Source organism: Manduca sexta, chromosome 3, assembly GCF_014839805.1.
Source record: "Manduca sexta isolate Smith_Timp_Sample1 chromosome 3, JHU_Msex_v1.0, whole genome shotgun sequence".
In the NCBI taxonomy this organism is placed as follows: Eukaryota; Metazoa; Arthropoda; class Insecta; order Lepidoptera; family Sphingidae; genus Manduca; species Manduca sexta.
The window spans coordinates 1,244,161-1,263,570 of record NC_051117.1 but is presented as its reverse complement, the minus strand read 5'-3'; the positions used below and the strand labels follow the sequence as shown (position 1 = coordinate 1,263,570).

The following is a 19,410-nucleotide window of genomic DNA, read 5'->3' as shown; positions in this document are numbered from 1 at the left end:
AAACAATCACAGTTAATATACTCTTGGTTTAGTCGTAGCATATGGGGTCGCGGTATTTTTCTAACAATTTTCAGGATTGGATGCCCGTGAAGAAATTATCGGGGTACCCCATATTCGAGTCAGGTATGGGTGGAATAGCGTCCAAACAATTCCGACTCATTTGAGCCGTGGTGAGATTATATATTTTGTAGTTGAGCGACAGATTGTTGTTGATTTATAGCCAAGTATAAGACTCCCCTAAAATAATAGCAGAGGAAATTCTTTATATTTAGGTATATCAATTTAGTATCACACCAAAAATATAATAGCTATTATCAATAAAATCGATTTAAATATCCTTAACCTCATACTCACTTCTTAAGCACGATTTCGGAAGCTCCTTTGGTGTACAGCCGGTATCCGCCTTTGTAAGGTATGACGGTGGACATGCTCTTGCGCACCGAGTTGAACGTGTAGACCCTGGTGAAGGACTCCTCAGGATGTCTCTCTCGCACATGCTCGTAGCTCTGTCCCAGCGCTACTACAAATCCGAGCAGCGCGCATTCCGTCTTGTTGCCCACTTGCATCGGAGGCCCGGTTGGGTCTTGGGACGGCTGGGGACAATGGATCTTATTAATATTGAAATAAGAATGAAATTCATGTGAAGTCTGCCAACCTGCATTAGGCCAGTGTGGACTAAGGCCTAAACCCTCTCAGTATTGGAGGCTTGTGCTCGGCAGTGGGCAGTATACAGGGCTGTTATAGTTAATATTAAATTAATGTGTCAATGTAATTTATGGAACGCAGGTGATGTTTAGTAATGGATGGCGAAGTAAATAATGACTTTTATGAGAATTTATATCTAGTGTCTAGACTGACTAGAGGCTTATTGTGCTGTTTGACAATCCATTAATTACAGTTCATCAAATTGGAAGGCTTAAAAATCTTATTTTATAACGTTTTAACTACTTTCATTTGCTGTCTTTTAATACAATTGATATTAAACTCAACGATAACAGATTTCAAAAACTCAAACCTCTATAACAATAAATCTTTTAAGCCAAACTCACCATAATTCTAGAAGTGAAAGCGCTGTTGACAGCTATGCCCTCGACCATGGTCTCGGCGACCTCCTGCGGTATGTCCCTGTAGTTAGGGGTCACTTTGCACAGTTTCTCACAGATGTAAGATTGCACCACCGTCATCCTGTTCGTAGTGAGTGTGCCGGTCTTGTCCGAGCAGATGGCGGTGGCGTTGCCCATCGTTTCGCACGCGTCCAAATGTCTTACCAGGTTGTTGTCTTTCATCATTTTCTGTGAAGGGATTTGATTTTGTAGAAGTAATTGAATTCTACTAATCCGCACTAGGCCAGCGTGGTGGACTAAGGCCTAATCCCTCTCAGTAGTAGAGGAGGCCCGTGCTCAGCAGTGGGCAAAGTATATAATACAGGGCTGATATTTAATTATTATACGTGCACAAATAATTTTCGTTTGTGTTTTTTTGGATTCTTAAATAAGTAAATTTATGTATATCATGAACGCGAAAGTACTATGCTTTCACAGTTAAACCGCTAAACCAATTTAGATGAAATTTTGTATGAAATATTGAACCACAAAAATGGTTATAAACTAACTTTTTTAATCACAAACCAATACGGTTTACGATTAAAATGAGAAAAACCACGAAAAGAAATAATGACTAATAACTTCATTTAAACTGAATAGTAACTAGACAAACGTCTGTTTCGTCAAAACAATCGTAACAAAACAACAGCCATCCCTTTCTCACCTTAACGGAATAAGCGAGCGAGAGAGTGACAGCGAGCGGTAGACCTTCGGGCACGGCGACCACCAGCACGGTGACACCGATGATGAGATGCTTCACCAGGTTGTTGATGTACGTCGCCTTCCACGGCTTCTTGTCTATGGCGAACGTTTGCACGCAGAACTGTATAACTAGTATTAACACGGTGAGGACCGCGATGGTTGAGCCGGCGTATCCGATCTGTTGGACAGGTTTATTCATTGTTATTTTTTGTTGCTTTGAATGAATGCTGTGGTCTCCTATAATTGAAGAGGCACTACACTACAAATACTAAGACATTGTATTTATTATATGCCGTGTATCCTTTATTGGAGGTCCTTAAATAAATAAATGACAAAACGCCCATAAACAGTAGAAGCACCATCCCACACTTTAGATTACGTATTGTTTGGTATTCCACTGATGTTGAGTCTTACTATGTCCAGTATTTACACTGGCTACAATGTACTTCAAACCGAAATACAACAGTGGCTACACACTGTTGCTCGGCGGCAGAAATAGACATTGCGGTGGTACCTACTCAGGCGGACTCCCACACATGAGACCTACCATTAGTCACTACTAATGGTAATTTATAGTTTGAATTATTAAACGCTGTGAAAAAATGTGCAAAAGTATATTCATGAAGTAAACATTTACAATTAGGCATGTGTCAAGATAAGTCATGAGCAATGAACAAAAACCTGCATATCTGAGAAGTTCTCTTTAGGAATTTTGAAGGTGTGTAAAGTCTAACAATCCGAATTAGGCCAGCGTGGTGGAATAAGATCTAATCCCTCTCAGTAGTAGAAGAGTCCCGTGCCCAGCAGAGGGACAGTATATAATACAGGGCTGATATTATTATTCTATTATACCTGTATAGCGAGCTTGGTGAGTTTAGCCTGCAGCACAGACTTCTCCTTCTTGTGCGAGGTCTCCGCGGGCTTGTCGGTCGTCGGCGCGGGCACGTGGTTGTCGTCGGGCCGCGCGTGGTTCGCGCCGTGGCTGTTACCGGACGCGGGCAGCGTCGGCTCCTCGTCACCTGTAGCGGGTGTACAGTGAGAACGGCACTGGATGCTGCAGTGTGTCGCTTAGTACATTGTGCGTAATAGTATCGAGGCAAATTGACCAATCACGTTCCCTAGAAGCGAAATTAACACGACACGAACGTGCGTCTGATTGTGATTGGTCGAGAGACCAATGCGAGTCACATGTCGATCTCTAGACCAATCATAATCAAGCGACACGGACGTTCGTGTCGTTTTTCGACATCTTTTGGCAATAATATAATATTTCATACAAATCGCAATATTAACACGATCAAATGCGTGGAATGACTAATACTATGTCTGCAGGACTCTCGCTAACGAGGTAAACCTGCTATAGACCAATTAAGAATTTGTCTCGCGTGGCTAGTTCAGTGTAAACGCACGTTTTGTGATTTATATGTACTCAAAAATACACACCGCAGCCCTTCTAATAGTTTCGTGTATATTTCATTTGTAATAAGTAGACAAGGTAACTTTAATTGTGTCAGAAACATTCTTGAATAAATTTAAAAAGGATAATAAATTCATGTTATTTAATTATCTCATAACTTACTGAATGTGTATTACTATATACAATATATTAAAATACAATTAATTTCGTGGGATGTTCGAGACTAGACTGTACTCTTGTAATGTGTTCATGTACACTTACGGACAAAATAATCGTATAATCATTAATATATGCTCATAGAATGAAATAAGGTGCAAGGAATTAAAAAAAAGTGAAGACAATAAATATTAAAAATTAAACGTCAATGTTGTTAAATCAAATTTGACAGTTAGAAAGAAGTACAGCCTCAAACCATTGTCACAGAAGACGCTAGTATTTAGTAGTATGTAGTAGTTACGGCGAAAATTAAAACGCTCTATGCTTTCAAGTACAAAATGAAATCATTAGTGGAATTAATACTACGTAAAGTTTAAATATTCATTAAGTTTATCGTCTAGTCCATCACCAAATCTAATATACCATACGCTTATATTGCAGTATGTCTAGTGAAGAGTACTCCAAAGGGCAGTAAGGCATCTACCCTTATCCCAAGCTCAAAGCCACAAAACGAAGCACAAAACACAACCCAAATAAAAGGCATTTACTGTGGCCCCGAGTGTACGAAGGGTTGTTACCAAGCGGGACATAGCAAAGGAGTTTACTTACCGGACAGGCTCTTGCGCTGGGTTCCTTTTCGTTGCTGTTTTTTAGCTTCTACACGCGTCAATTTTGGTCCGTGTCCGTTTTGGATTTTAAAGTCCAATAATATACAAGCATACACATTGATGACAACGATTCGATATAAATTTGTTTATACATCATGCAGTCAAGACGACAGTTACACGATGCACTCGATGTGTATGTTTTTTTTTAGTTTTTTGTTTTTTATTTAATTTTTTTTAATTTTTTCATCGGCGACATGGAGGTGGGCGTGCAGCAGGCCGGGGTTCGGGGGTGGAGAAAAAAAAAGTTGGATGTCATTGAATGGGTCACACTAGAATGTATGTGGCACTAAAACTAAAGGGGTTTCATGTCGCTGCGTTTAAGCACTTGTGGTTTGATACGCGTGTGCTAAATGTGTGTAAAAATTTAAATGTGACTGTTTTGACGGTGAATAACTATAAAACGCGAAGATTTCATGTAATTTAAAGCAAGTGTAATGTATCTTTAAATTTTTTCGATACTTTTTTATCACGTCGTTCACATTACAAACATATCAACATATATAGGACATCACAAACAGATCAACATGTACCCCAAATGCTTAAACTTGGACATCTAAAATGCATTTATATATGCTTTATGTTGTAATATTTTTAATGGTTTCCGAGATTATTTTTTTTATCGTAACATTGTGTAAAAATATGTATAATATGAATGAACAATATTGAAATATACCATGCTCCCACAAGACATATCAGGCTATTAGTCAAACAAACATACGGACAACGTCTAACAAATATATGGAACGAGTAAAAACAACGTAACCCAACATATAGAGATGATAGAAAAAACATACATTTTAACTTTATCATGTCATCAATAAATAAAATAATCTCATGTTTAGGCGTAATGGGTGAAATATGAAAATTAATATATATATACCCTTGATCGTGGCCTGAAGTGTAATTTTGTAGTAATATTCTTTTATAACTGTAAAAGCATATTAATTTTAATAGTTCGTTTTTACAATGCTACTTTATTCAATTTCACCGATTGCGCCTATAAAAAGGTATGCAACCCCGTAAGGGGGTGCGGGTGGTATGACGTGTTGGTGGGACGGGGTAGGGGAGGATGTGGTTCACGTCACGGGTTGTTCACACTAATGTATTTAACGAAGCATCACCAATACAATGCTCATTTAGATTGTTTTATTTTGTGACAAAAAATATTTCTTTTTGTTTGATTAGTACGATCTATATGTTGTTACTTTTATATCTACCTTATTTTTATATACTATCTATAATGGCTTGTCTCTAGGTAAGAGCTAAATCATTTCACCTAGAAAATAATTCGGTAGTGCAATAAATTAATGTTTATAAATTGCCACCAAGTTTTCCAAATATTTGTATAACCTACTCTGATATTAAAATGCCGTATCATTGAATTATGTAATTACTTTAACCATCTAGTATAAAATGATACAATAACAATACTTCTAAAATATGCACCGTAATGCATATCAATAAAGATTGTTGAATGATAACCGACTAAATTCAAAAGCCATAAGCTTATCTAATGACTTATTCACGCGGTACAACTAAATGAGCAGTGTTATGCATCTATATTTTGCTGAATATAATGCTATTTGTGATGCCTTTTCTGATAATATGCCAAACGATTCTCTTATTGCACACAATGCTGCCCTCGTAGCAAAAACAACTGAAAATCATGCTTAAAAGTGAAATGATAAAGTTGATTTTAGTGTACCTTTTAACAGTACCTTTGTTACGACGGCAGATCAGCACTTGATAAGAACGAAAAAAACGCTTTTCCAGCACCTTCCAATTTCAAATCACTGAATAAAAAAGCTAAAAATGGCCAGAACCACCACCAAACAAAAAAAAAATTCAACATTTCTAACAAAAAAGAAGCTAAAACATAAAATGCTCTTTTAGAAATCAAACGTTCATAACCGCATGTGAATACGTTTTACGATATTTAGAAATAGTTTTATTATAACGAAACTTTGACCCGAAGTATAACATTTAATATATTTTTCGACTCATCATAAAAAAATATATCGAAACGTATTCACATTAAAACACAACATAAAAATGGCCAGGGCTCATTCGTTGAACACCCTCTATAAAAACTGACATCAAATGTTTTTATTTTTGTACCGTTATCAGAAAAGGCACTCCCGTTTTCTAAGGGCCGTGGAGGGGTTCGGGTGTCAGGGGTGGGGGGTCGGAGCAAGTATAACTATAGCTACCGCAACCGTCAACATACAGGTGATGTTTGGATGGTTACCGACCTTTTTTCATTTGTTTAATCTCTTTCTCTTGCTTGTCGACCGCGGCACCGAGGAGAGTGAAAATGATACCAGCTTGAGAGTTGACGCCCACGGCGGTGACCAACATCTTGCCCGAACCTGGAAACACAAAACAAATGTTAATTTACATTACTCCCGCCGAGGTATCTGTGATAATGAATGCGTAGACGAAAAAAGTCATTTATCATTGATTTATAGCATGGTCACAAGAATGGTAGAATCTTAAACATGCATGTCCAAATAAACCATAATACATATCGAAATTATTCTTGAGTGAACTCAAAAACTAATCTATACTATTATATAAAGCTGAAGAGTTTGTTTGTTTGTTTGTTTGTTTGTTTGTTTGTTTGTTTGTTTGTTTGAACGCGCTAATCTCAGGAACTACCAGTCCAAATTGAAAAATTCTTTTTGCGTTGGATAGCCCTTTGTTCGTGGAGTGCTATAGGCTATATATCATCACGCTATACCCAATAGGAGCGGGGCAGTAATGGCTAATCTCAGGAACTACCGGTCCAAACTGAAAAATTCTTTTGTGTTGGATAGCCCTTTATTCGTGGAGTGCTATAGGCTATATATCATCACGCTATGACCAATAGGAGCGGAGCAGTAATGACTAATCTCAGGAACTACCGGTTCGAACTGAAAAATTCTTTTTGTGTTGGATAGCTCTTTATTAGTGTAGTGCTATAGGCTATATATCATCACGCTATGACTAATAGGAGCGGAGCAGTAATGGCTAATCTCAGGAACTACCGTGTTTGAACTGAAAAAATCTTTTTGTGTTGGATAGCCCTTTGTTCCTGGAGTGCTATAGGCTATATATCATCACGCTATGACCAATCGGAGCGGAGCAGTAATGAAACATGTTGCAAAAACGGGGAAAAATTATTAGTTTTGAGAGCTTCCGTTGCGTGCGCTGCGTAAACGGTTAAAGTTATGCAACAATGATGTATGACGGGATTATTCCTCTTAAAAAGTTCTAAAAAATATATTATAAAACAAAGTCCCCCGCTGCATCTGTCTGCCTGAACGTGTTAAACTCAAAAACTACCCAACGTATTAAGATGAAATTTGGTATGGAGACAGTTTGAGAGGCTCCCGGGAAACTACTACTTTTATAACGGAAAACTTTAGCCTGAAAAACTGTATAACGCGGGCGGAGCCGCGGGCAAAAGCTAGTGTTTAAATATAATAGCAAAAATAGCATACACTTAATAATGGCTGGAAGTGTAATTTTTAGAGATGTATTTATATTAAACCATGTGATCAAATATTGAAAATGTTATGTTAAAATATTAAAAAGCTTTTAATAAAAATTTTGATTTCAGTAAACTGTCACAAATATAAAATTAACAACACTTTGTAACCTTTAAAGGTTCAATTAAACTAAGAGTACTTGTTAAAATCGTATTGCAACTAAAGTATACATTTTTACTGACTGAGAAAAAGTGAAAAATGCGTCGTTTTTTTAGTACAAACCTTCCATGACGTGTGTACCGGATAGCACCATGGGATCAAATGCCTCCCCCTTCTTGACATGGTCCGATTCGCCCGTCAATGATGATTCGTCGATCTGCAACGTCGCATTAGGTTAATATATATTTAGATCTAGGACCTGTATTGGCAAACCTAATTAACTAAGTAAAAAGCAATGCTATAATAAGTCTGTCTGTGCTTGCGACATAGTCTTCGCAGCGCGTAGGCATAGGGGCGCTGTGATTGGCTAATATAGAGATACAACTTTGCTTCAGTTGGCTGTCAGGAAAACCTAAACAAGCCAAAGAAAACTAATTGACAATAGTAATAGTATTGTTTGTCAATACGGGTATTAAAGCGTGTCTGTCATGATAGCGTAGTTGTTGTGAATATGAGTGCCGTTCTATGGTCTCGGATACGAAACGTGTTGGAATAAATGTTGAGTTTTCTTCTCAGTATTAGCGCGGAGTCTGAAATCGTGTTAGGTTAATGTCAACATGCGCGCCCCCGATTACATGGGATCTAATATGTTAGATATTATGGTAGGCAACAGTGTGTCAAATATTCCGTACGCCATAGCGTACGAAATATTTGATACACTGTTGCCTACCTCTGAAAAGGAGAAAAACGTTTGGGATCTATTTATGAGTTGATCTAATATCTTGTTTTAAGACAAAGGTTATTTCTTTATATAACTTCCCTCATAAAACGTATATATATTTGTATAGGAGGTCAAAAATTGTTTCGATTTTTATCGAGAGGCCTCTGCGATGCGACGTTCTTAGCACTCGCCCCAGAGGATGACCTACTTAATATGTCGAAACTAACTTTACGTGAGTAAAACCGTGTTACTATCGACTAATTTAATGTCTCGCGTAAGTTTTAATAATAATATTATATATGGGGATGATACAGTAACAACAGTCACCACTACATCCGATTGGTAAGTGGTAATGGATTCATATAGACAATAAAGGAATAAATGTCCATATAAGAATATACCGCAGTGTCAGTATAATCACGTGCAAAAGAAATACAAATTGTCATAGTATGACCTCATGAGAAACAGAGTGAATGGCGTAAATTCATACAAACAACTTGATAAAAATACCGCATTAGACTAATTACGGCTGTTATCAAATTACTTCATTGCTATCTGGATGTTTGCGTTATCTACATCTAGATTGTATGTTACGTGACATTTAAAATTAAAAGCTGAGAGTTATATAATTAAAATTAGAAATGAGTAAAATTAGATATATTCCTTTAATGAGTACAAAAATGTGTAAAATATTTTTAGTGACGAAGAACCTTCTTTACTGTTTTTAATGTTTAAGCTCATTTTGTAACCCGTTGCATCAAATAATTTAGCGAAAATTTCAATGATGTAAGAATCAAATGTGCAATCAAAATAAACCCACAAAAAATATGTTCAACTTTGCATCCAATAAAAAAACTGAGTACAAAGTCCTCTAGTGCTGTACTCGTACGCTATCGACAATCAATCAACCGGCATTACGTAAGGGGACGCCGCGCACTACAACGCTACAGATAACCTAATAAACGCTCGTTATCGAATTATCGACAGCGATTATTAGAAGTGTTCGGCGAGGGGCCGCGTGACGCACGCGCCGGCGGCCAATCAGATAAACGGAGGATATAGAAATTATTGCTACCTGTCCTCCATTAATAACGATAGCGTATCGATAAGTGCACGTGCTCTTGTGTGCGCTTTATGGAATAACCTATATTGGATATTTTATTTATTGCTAGGTCTTATCATAGGGTATAAGCGGTAGGGTGCACTAATCGCGCCTCTGCCTATCTCTTTGGAGAAATAGGCGTATGATTCTATATAATTTATCTAGTTTTGAATCTTGAGTATATTTTGGTATGACAGGTCATTATCAGAGTTTAAATTATCTATTTTTATAAACCTTATATGTTATCACTTAGCAACATTTAAGTACGAGATACGATCTTAATTAGCTAGCCGATACTGGAAAATGGCGGTCTTTAAGTTTGATTGCACTCAAATTATTAAAGAAGGTAAAATTCGAGTGTCGTATAATTTGGGGGTAGAGGTTTTGAAATGACCCTAGCATACTAATAGATGGGGTACGTTTGAACCTTCCCTGGTTTAATTATGTATTTATTTGTATCATTTGTGTTTGAAGAATAGCATTATAACGCTCGTAAAAACTTAGTAAACTGCAACCTATAACATTCCTGGATTCTGTGTTGCATAGTCAACATATTGGAGTAGCTCAAGACCAATTCGAAGAAAGACAAAGTATGCACTAAACCCCCTTTGCCCTTTAAGAATGAACTTAAAAGTCATATACCTTAAGGTCGTTGCTCTGTAGCAGTATACCGTCCGCGGGCAGCAGGTCACCGTACTTTATCTGACATATGTCGCCCACAACGATGTCGCTGATCGGTATCTGTTTCACCTCCGCGCTTCGGATCACGGCGAACTTGTGCTCGCCTTCTATCCGAGACTGGAGCCCTCTGGAATATAGACCATTTGCTTTTAGAAATACGTGTCAGAATCATTCATTTATAAAAATAGGGGTAAATTTTGGGATATTGTCAATGAAAATTATTAACAGGCATGTACACTAATTTAATTTCAAAATGAACAAATATATACCCCAATATCATAATGGAATTACTTCTGTATTGTATTAGTATCTTGCAAAATAACGAAAATAAAGCATCGTGTACTACAAATGATTTACTATACCGCATACAAAATCAATACCCGTAACCAAGCAGATATGACATACGCGTTAGCATCATATCGAAAGGGATCGGTGCCGCGCGCGCTAAATATAGCTTAATTTGTCACTCGACCTACTTCCCATTGATTGTTCTTGAGATAAAGCTTTCACAACGGCTTGATTATGAATGAATTAGCTGACTGGTAGTTTTGTGTTTTCATTTTTCAGTATGCATTAATTAGGTCATTGGCTTTTGCACATCTAACCAGGGGTTTAGCTACTGCTGTATCAGCCGTATCAGTTTTACGGGGTACCCGAGCTTTGGGGCACCTCTTGGCCCATACCTACGTTAAACTAAGCAGGCGCCCAAAAGGTCGCACTGCCCTGAAGGGCCCCCAACAAATTTAGATATAGGGCCCGACTGTGGCAAGCTACGCTACTGCATCTAACATCTTAGGATGACGAGCGCAGTACGCAGTGTTTTGTAACTCAAGGTAATGTTGTTACTGTTGATTAGTAGTCGTGATGCTTACCATCAGGCAAGCAGATTGCCCGTTTCATTATACATTTAAATAAAAATTTAAAAAAAAATATTATTATAGGTATGATTATGGTGATTCAAATTTACCCCAATTGAATAGCAAGGGACTACAAATTTTCTTTCTAGTGTAATGAAGCAATAAATGTATTTTAAGTTCGTATTTCAACGTTGTGTGATGAAAACCTAAAAATATTAATTATGGGATATAAAATTGTTTGCGTAACGTACACGGTCGTGGTTCGTGGATTACGTGCGGTGTTATTGTATTTTTTTACTAGTATATCAAGGTCACTCTAACCCATTATGTAGCTTATTTAGATTCATAATCAATGAATTAGATTTTCATACGAATTCTTTTAAAGTATAAGTAAATTTCTATTATAGAACATAACACAATATCGGGGTATTCAAAATTTAGCAAATATAAGGCGTAAATAGGAAAAATCATAGTTCTAAGATTATATAGAGCGGACGTTGGGAAGATTGTCATACAAAAATATTGCGCTAATGTGATAGTTACTCAATCTACCGTGGAATAGCAAAACATCAATTTAAAATGCTTCATATGTTTTCCTTATCATGATTTGCACGTTTTTAATGCGAATATCAGCATATTTTCTGTAAATATATCATTTTTGTATCAACATCTAAATACGTTGTGACATCTTCTCACTTCAAATTAGCCAGCGACTTATGACCAATTGGTAATAACTTTTGCAGCAATACTTTAGCTGATATCCAGTCTATAACTGAATATAAACTTTAATATCTGGTAATTATGAACGATACTCACCTGAATTGCCTTTCTTTCGTGTAATCGTTGAACGCTGTTACTATGACGACGACTATGACAGATATTAAAATCGCTAAACCTTCGATCCATTGGTAGTGGCCTTCCTCCTCGTCCAGATGCGCTGAAACATTTTAATTTATTTGTTAAAACATGTTATTTTATATACACGTATTCCTACAAAAAAAATTCTAAACTACACTCACACATTTACAATCGTAGACATACCGTTATTGGGGTAAGACATCGATGGGTAACACTAAGTATTTTTGTCTCTTTTTTATTATTATTTTTTAAACATACAAATGTACCTTTTAGTACAAGGAAAAATTAAGAGTAAAACTATTCGGATATATCTACGTTTATAAATCCAAGCATTCATACAACCATGATCCTTCTATACATCACATTTAGTATCACAATCCATTTAACACATAAAACAATTATCAACCAGGTGTAGTTAATTACAGTGTATTGTAGTGTCCGTGTATAAGCGCTATGTGTCCCCGTAAATATATTTTAAGTGGCTTTAAAAAAAGTAAGAAGCGATTAAGCTCTTTAGTGCTTTTTCACCGGCTTGTGCGGCTTTCATAAGCTCCCTAATGGCTTTTAGATAATCGCTATAAGTTTAATTCCAGTGACAGAAAGCTTACAATACTGGACGCTTTTTGCATCATAAGTTCTTTTTTATACAAAAATTATAGCCCCTGAAAGCATGTTATTATGCGTGAAATGTATGCTCTATGCCCGATTTAAGTGCCAATCAAATTTTGATATATTAACGTCGAATAGGTACCAATCAAAGATTCATTAATACCACAGCCAATTGAACAGATCAATTAATCGACATAACTAATCATTCAATGAACGTTAAAGCCTCCGTCTCGCTCTGTTACGCGACGGGGCAACGTGTGCAAATGAGAGGCAATGGGGGATTATGTTACATAACAATTTAAGCTGCCGTATCGGGTTCGAACACTCGTCGAATATGGAGACACGCCGCTCGCGATAGTGAATGACGTGAAGTGTGAGGTTCAAATTATAATGTGCTTACAATTAAGGGCTATACATACAATACATAAACATAGTTATATAGATTTATGTGGATATAATTTATCATTTAATTGTTTAAGGTTATAATTTATACAAACAGGCACACACATAGATTTAATAAATTGGTATTAAATTATAATTTAATCTTACAGTAATGGGTATAAGGAATATAATACAAAAGATAACATTTATCGTTGAACGCGAACACAATGTGCTCGTATTAACGCATCTGAAATATTGTATAGAATTTCGATGCGCCACCATTCGTGTGAACTGCTCCACACTTGATTATGCAGATGTAAGTGTTAAGTTCGGCTCACTGAACACGTATCGGCATGTATTCCGTCCGATTGTAATATACATAGCAAACACCAACACTCGAATGGCTTTTGTAATGCTCGTTTCAAGTTTACCCCATTCACAACTGGGTATTAACACCGAGGCTCAATAACGGGAATATAATACACAATATAAGTTAATAATGTAAGTACGCTACATACATTTTAGCAAATCTATCTACGACATAAATTGACTTATTTAACACTGAACTACCTGACACATATCTAACAAATTGTATCACGACATATAATTGAATAATTTAATAGCCACACTGATTAGACGCATTTATTGAAAGCAGTGCTCGTTTACATTGGAACGTTTACTGTTCCGCAGTGTAGCCTTTGAGCGGCGGACAAGCTAGCTGACCAGCAAACGCACTTACGGACAGACGGACAGGGTGCATAGCGGCACTACCACTCGTGGTACTCGAGATAATAAAATTTTGGGCAACTAAATCAATACACATGCTCTAATACCATGGTTGCTTGCGTCGAAACGAAAATTGAATTAGTAGTTTGGAATTGATGAAGTTGTCGATAGATGTAAATTTGGGAATTCATTTATACAGATTGAAGTGAAAATCAGTTAAGCTTTGTAGACGTTGAAAGCCTTGAAATACATCTGATAATTCTTAACATTAAAGCAATACATCTAGACAGTATAGAACAGACAAAGCTGTAAACTGAAAACAAATTGCAAAAAGAAATAAAATACCTTCTAGAAGATACTATTCGAGACGTTATCGAAACAACAAACCATGGTACACACACATACAAGTACAACACACATGAACCGAACATCCACTAAATTCATTCTTATCGATTCAGTTGCAATATTCAGTGTAAAATCATTGCCAATATATTCTAATCGAGTACTATTACTAGATCGAGCAGTGTTTTGTTCTTACCAGGGTCGTCTAATGTATCCGAATTGTTATTGGAAAGAGAAAATACACGTGTTAATATAAATGTAGTCTTATTAAAACTGCTTAAGGTAAAAATTATTTTGAATGATGAAATTTCTAAAATCTTCTACATTACTCTGGGAGTTATGGTTATTAAAGAATCCACCCGTTGTCTTTAGGGGTGATTCCTAATATTTTTGGTTTCTTGAAAGATAGTTTCATCTCACTAATCGTGTAAATAAGGAGCAGCACTTATTAATAACTATAAAAATATCAAATCCAGCTGCCTTTTTCCAGTTGGACGTATTAGTCAGAATTTCGTCAAATATCTTTAAGACTTTATTTCCATATAAATAAAGTATATTTTACACATCACACGTAAGTTAACATCAACTATATGACGGTACTAATACCATGACCTGCATGCATTAAGTTTCCATGACTTGAAACCAAACACAAATATGTGTATGGAGTTAATTAAGTACTCATTTGAAGTAACATTCTTCTTTACCTATTTAAAATTCCACTGGCTTTTGTCAAAGTCCAAGAACGTTGATTCAGAAACGAATGTACAAAAATATTTCTTTCCACAACACGCTATTGCTACATAGGTTCAACATATTCGCTCCAAATTAATAAAAATACTTCATTGAAGATGTATCTTCACGTATATAGAAACAGCGTTAGTACTCGGTACATATCGAGTGCAAATCAAGTGCAGCTGCACTCACCAGTGTCAGCTGGGTCGTCCGGCGGCTTGTAGAAACTCAATCCTAATGAAACAACGGCGGCAACCTCCAATATGATGAGTGTGACGTCCTGCAGTGCCTCCCAGACGAGGGTGAGGAAAGTCTTGGGTGGCTTCGGCGGGATCAGATTCGAGCCGAACACTTCGCGCCGGTGCTGCAGGTCCGCCTTCGAACCGCTAAGACCTGGAGAACAAAGAGATGTACAGGTTAGCTATGTTGAATAGACCATAAAGAATAATTGCGTTTTATTCTTCCAAATATGGCCTAGGACAATCCTCACTAAAAGTTAGGGCGTGTGCTGATTTCTTTTTAAGTAGCTTAAGAGTAGAAAATTCTATAAATCAGTCGTTTATTGATTTGACAGATTCCGCCAAGCTTTCATTGTTTACAATTACTTGACCTTCAGTCTCGGCATTATCTAATTCCCTTCTTCTAATGTACACGCAACAGCATTTTACCACATTTTCTAACCAAGTTCGATTAAAATACCTATGAATCGTTCGCTATCAACTGTTACAAGCGTTTTAAAATAACATATCGAAACGCGTGACTAACGCACGCGCGTATCTTTTGTTCTCCTGACAGTTTTATTGCTCTTGAAATAAATCCACAGTAAAAAAACACACACACGGCAGCGCAAACGCGTATTGACATTCAAATTCCTACGTCCTCGAGATCACTGGCGTGCGAGCCTTTAATTACAAACAGAACACCTTTGCACGCGTTTGATGTTTTTATTCTATTGCCTTTGATGCTGACGCTGTCTTCGTGGAAGTTTCTGAGGTCAATTGGCTTTTGTTTTGACTGAAGGTTAGGATGTGATAAGTAACAGTAAACTTTAAGGAGTTTATATCTTTCATCCGCTTTATAAGTGATAGACTAGGAAAAATAATAATATATGTTATGGTTCAATCTGAGGCTGCAATCTGTTGTGGAACTAAACAATAGCCTACTAAAGTTATTTAATTTTAAAGTCGTAAGTTTTCTTTATCTTTGCAACCACAATAAAGGCGAAGGTGAAAAAGTTTGTTAATGAGCACAGTTATCAAGTTTCATTGTCAAATAGTTTGACTTTAACCGGCAGTTGACAAGTTTAAAACAAATAAATCTTTTCAGAACACACTTGGAAAGTCCTTTGACTTTTTACAACAACAAATCAAATAACACAACCGTCGTAAACTCAACACGCGATACAAGAACAACGTTCCGTTCCATTCATAACAGATGAGCATGAACCGAGCGGTGATAAAATATCGCGCACCTTCAACCGTGAAACGTCATGGGCGGTAATAAAATTTGCGAGAATGGAACGCATGATCGGCCCCGCGAGCCCGCTAAACGATGCTCATACATGACCCGTGCAGTAGTACAAACTGCCGATTTTATTGCACCTCGATTGCGTATTTTAGCACGATTCAAATATCGAACTGCAATCCGAATCGCAGATATAATTTTTTTAAATGCGATTATTGCTGAACGGTTTATTTTGAATTACGAATGTTGTAATTATTAACCCTGAGCTAAAAGTGGTATCTAGATTACAAGATGCTCTGAGCCCCCTGTGGATGAACGTTAACCGTGCTATAATTGTGCGATACAGCACGTGTAACTCCGTGGGTGGTAGTAAAATTTGCGTGAACGCCTAACCGACAGCCCAACCAATTATTCCTCATGTGCAGAGCCATTCTGATTATAAATGGCGGTTGCATTTAGTTTACGGTACACATTTAAATTCGAATTGATGAAAAATAGTTTGAGTTTCGAAAATAATATTAAATCAATATTGTTGACAATTAGCTATACCCAGTAATGGACATTTACAATAAAACGGTAAAACGTTATTACTAAACACGATAATAAGTCCATATACGTTAATAAAAACAATTCCTAATGTAAAAATTGTGTACGCTGTGTATTCTTGTTACACAGGAAAAAAATACCAATTTATTCAAAGAGACGAGGAAGTGAGACATAAATCCATGAGTGCGGCTCCGTGTACATATAAAAAAAGAAACAATGGCGTCGGTATTAATTAACAAGATCGAGTTGGTAACACCGCCATCCCTCTTCACAATGAAGCTAACAACGAACGGGCTACGGATAGAATGGATGAGGAAATTGTTTTTACTTATTTATATTTCGGTGTGTTAGGATTCATTTTAGGTGTTGATTTGAATGAAAAACATTGAAAAGAGTTGTGATTCGAATGAATTAGAAAAATCATTGACAATGAATGTCGTGTGGATCAAAGAAATATCTGATTAATGTCTAATGTAAAGCAATATATTCAAAATTATTACTTGATACCTAGATAACTCTAGTACGAATGAGAATACGTGAAGTGCTAACAAAATGTGCCGACTTTAACGCCTCTACCAAACCGAACTTATTGATTTCCATTTTGTAACTCATACACGAATCAATATTTAGCGGCGATAGCCTAGTTGAATGTGGAACGGGCTGCCGAGACGTATGTCCGCAGTTTCGAATCCCAAGGGCACACTAACTTTTCTAAAATCATCTGTGTATACTTTGTGAATTCTCGCTTGCTTTAACGGAAAAGGAAAATATCGCGAGGAAACCAGCATACCTGAGAAGTTCTCTATAGGAAATTTGAAGGTGTGTAAAGTCTACCAATCTGCACTAGGCCAGCGTAGTGAATTAAGGCTTAATCCTTCAGTAGTAGAGAATGCCCGTACCCAGCAGTGGGACAGTATATATTACAGGGCTGATATTATTATTTCATATACACGAATAAATAATAAATTACATATCAATATTATACGGTCAGTTCAAGTCAGTACGGTTTGATAAATATTTCGGTATTGGCTCTCCTTTGGCACGGAGCGTTGAACCCCACATGTTTATATATTTGTATGTTTGTGTATATTTGAGTGGTACGTTTTTACGATGGCGTGTGAGTGGTGTAAAGTAGATGTTCTGTACTATAGTTAGGAGTGGCAACATTAGTTTTAGAATTGCTTGAATCTATCCAGATGGGTCATCATGATATGGATACTTTGAACATCTGCCACCAAGTTCCACAAATTAGTTGAAGATGCGATGAACAGAAACCGGTGGAGACAAATAATTCGCTATAAATGCGGTACATTCAATGATGACCACTATCCTCAGTCATGAGGGACGAACTACACACAGAGAGAGATAGAGAGAGATGCCCACATACTCGGTTATACGACTTCTGTACGCCGGGAAGAATACGAGACATTTTAATGACCACCAAACACTGAAACTAAGCGATTCGTGAGGAATGACTATAATTGACATTCTGTTGACTTTATTATAAACACGAACCACCAATATTAAATAAGAGATCAAATGAGCAATGGATGCCACATTAAAGGATATGAAGAACCATTTAGGAGAGACTAGTTAAAAATCGAATTTAACATTAGCCCTTGGTGATAGACAGGTACTTTAGAAAAAGACAGAACAATATAGCAACTGATTGCTACACGGCATTGAACACTGATGTACACACATTTAGAGGTTAAAAGCATGTGTTGGCAAGGGAAAAAAATAGTCATCTATTTTTAAACAACACCGATTCTATGAATAGAAGATTTCTTACTGGGAATTTGCGAAATGTTATTTGTTAATACATTTTAACAATAACAATCTTTGTTACAATATTATAGTAGTAGACGGTTATTGGAAAATCGGACTCGATTCTAGAGATAAAAATGCATTGAATGGGTACATCTTTATGCCTAATCATTCAATATTTTTTCAAAACGCGCTAATCCAACCGTCGACGCACATTAAGCGTTTTAATTGCGTCTCCTCATTACTATCATACTTTAATGACAGCTATAATAAGACGCTAACTGAAGAAGCGATGCAAGCAAATTCGTAGCCTTATGAATATTTATGTGCCGACGCGGCGGGACTTCGATTATTCAGGGGAGGCGGGGGCAGTACGGGGGAGCCTTGTGTACACTCACACCCTTTGCAAAAAAGTAAGTGAAAGTAAGCCACGGGCAAATTCGGCCGCATTGGCTTTGCCTAGCTCATATTTCATTAGCAAATTGAATGGTGTTATTTCTTTGAGAGTATAATATTTTCGATACGGTTTTTTTTACAATACAAGGGACTTGGAATGGATATTACCAAAAAAAACTTAGCGAATTGGGTCTTAATATTAAGATAGAATAGCCATTTTGATTTGTACTACTTGAAACAGCTCCTTTACTGATAAATATACCTTGAAAGAAACCGTATTCCCCATCTCGTAAGATAAACATTGCATTGACAACATCAAACAGAAGACATCAGCAAACAGAGTTAAAACTGAGCTAATAGTAAAAACAAAGAATCGGTTTACGGTAGATTAGCGGAGTGGTATTTAGCACGAAAATATTTATCCTACTGACGTCCGCGTCGGCGCTAAAAGGCGTCAAGTTACTAGCGTGTTCTAGTTTGGTATGTAATTAATTTTGTGTAGGAAACGCTTCTACTGTACTCCAAAATTTTATACTTCTTTATGTTTTAGGAG

At 36.8% G+C, this 19,410-nt stretch overlaps 1 protein-coding gene across 5 annotated transcripts in view; it reads right to left on the bottom strand.

Annotated features, from left to right (window-relative positions):
• The window catches only part of LOC115456009 (plasma membrane calcium-transporting ATPase 2), a 151,527-nt gene that overhangs the window by 19,450 nt on the left and 112,667 nt on the right, over window positions 1-19,410 (bottom strand). For 4 of the 5 annotated variants that reach the window (XM_037438715.1, XM_030184846.2, XM_030184854.2 and 1 more), the window contains exons 4-13: window positions 14,877-15,077; window positions 11,853-11,973; window positions 10,141-10,306; window positions 7,799-7,892; window positions 6,299-6,415; window positions 3,988-4,035; window positions 2,658-2,824; window positions 1,768-1,983; window positions 1,050-1,292; window positions 355-593 (exon numbers count right to left, since the gene is read on the bottom strand). In XM_037438715.1, coding sequence (XP_037294612.1) covers window positions 355-593; window positions 1,050-1,292; window positions 1,768-1,983; window positions 2,658-2,824; window positions 3,988-4,035; window positions 6,299-6,415; window positions 7,799-7,892; window positions 10,141-10,306; window positions 11,853-11,973; window positions 14,877-15,077 — 1,612 coding nt within the window. The remainder of the gene's footprint in view (window positions 1-354; window positions 594-1,049; window positions 1,293-1,767; window positions 1,984-2,657; window positions 2,825-3,987; window positions 4,036-6,298; window positions 6,416-7,798; window positions 7,893-10,140; window positions 10,307-11,852; window positions 11,974-14,876; window positions 15,078-19,410) is intronic. The other variant, XM_037438716.1, reaches the window with a different exon arrangement.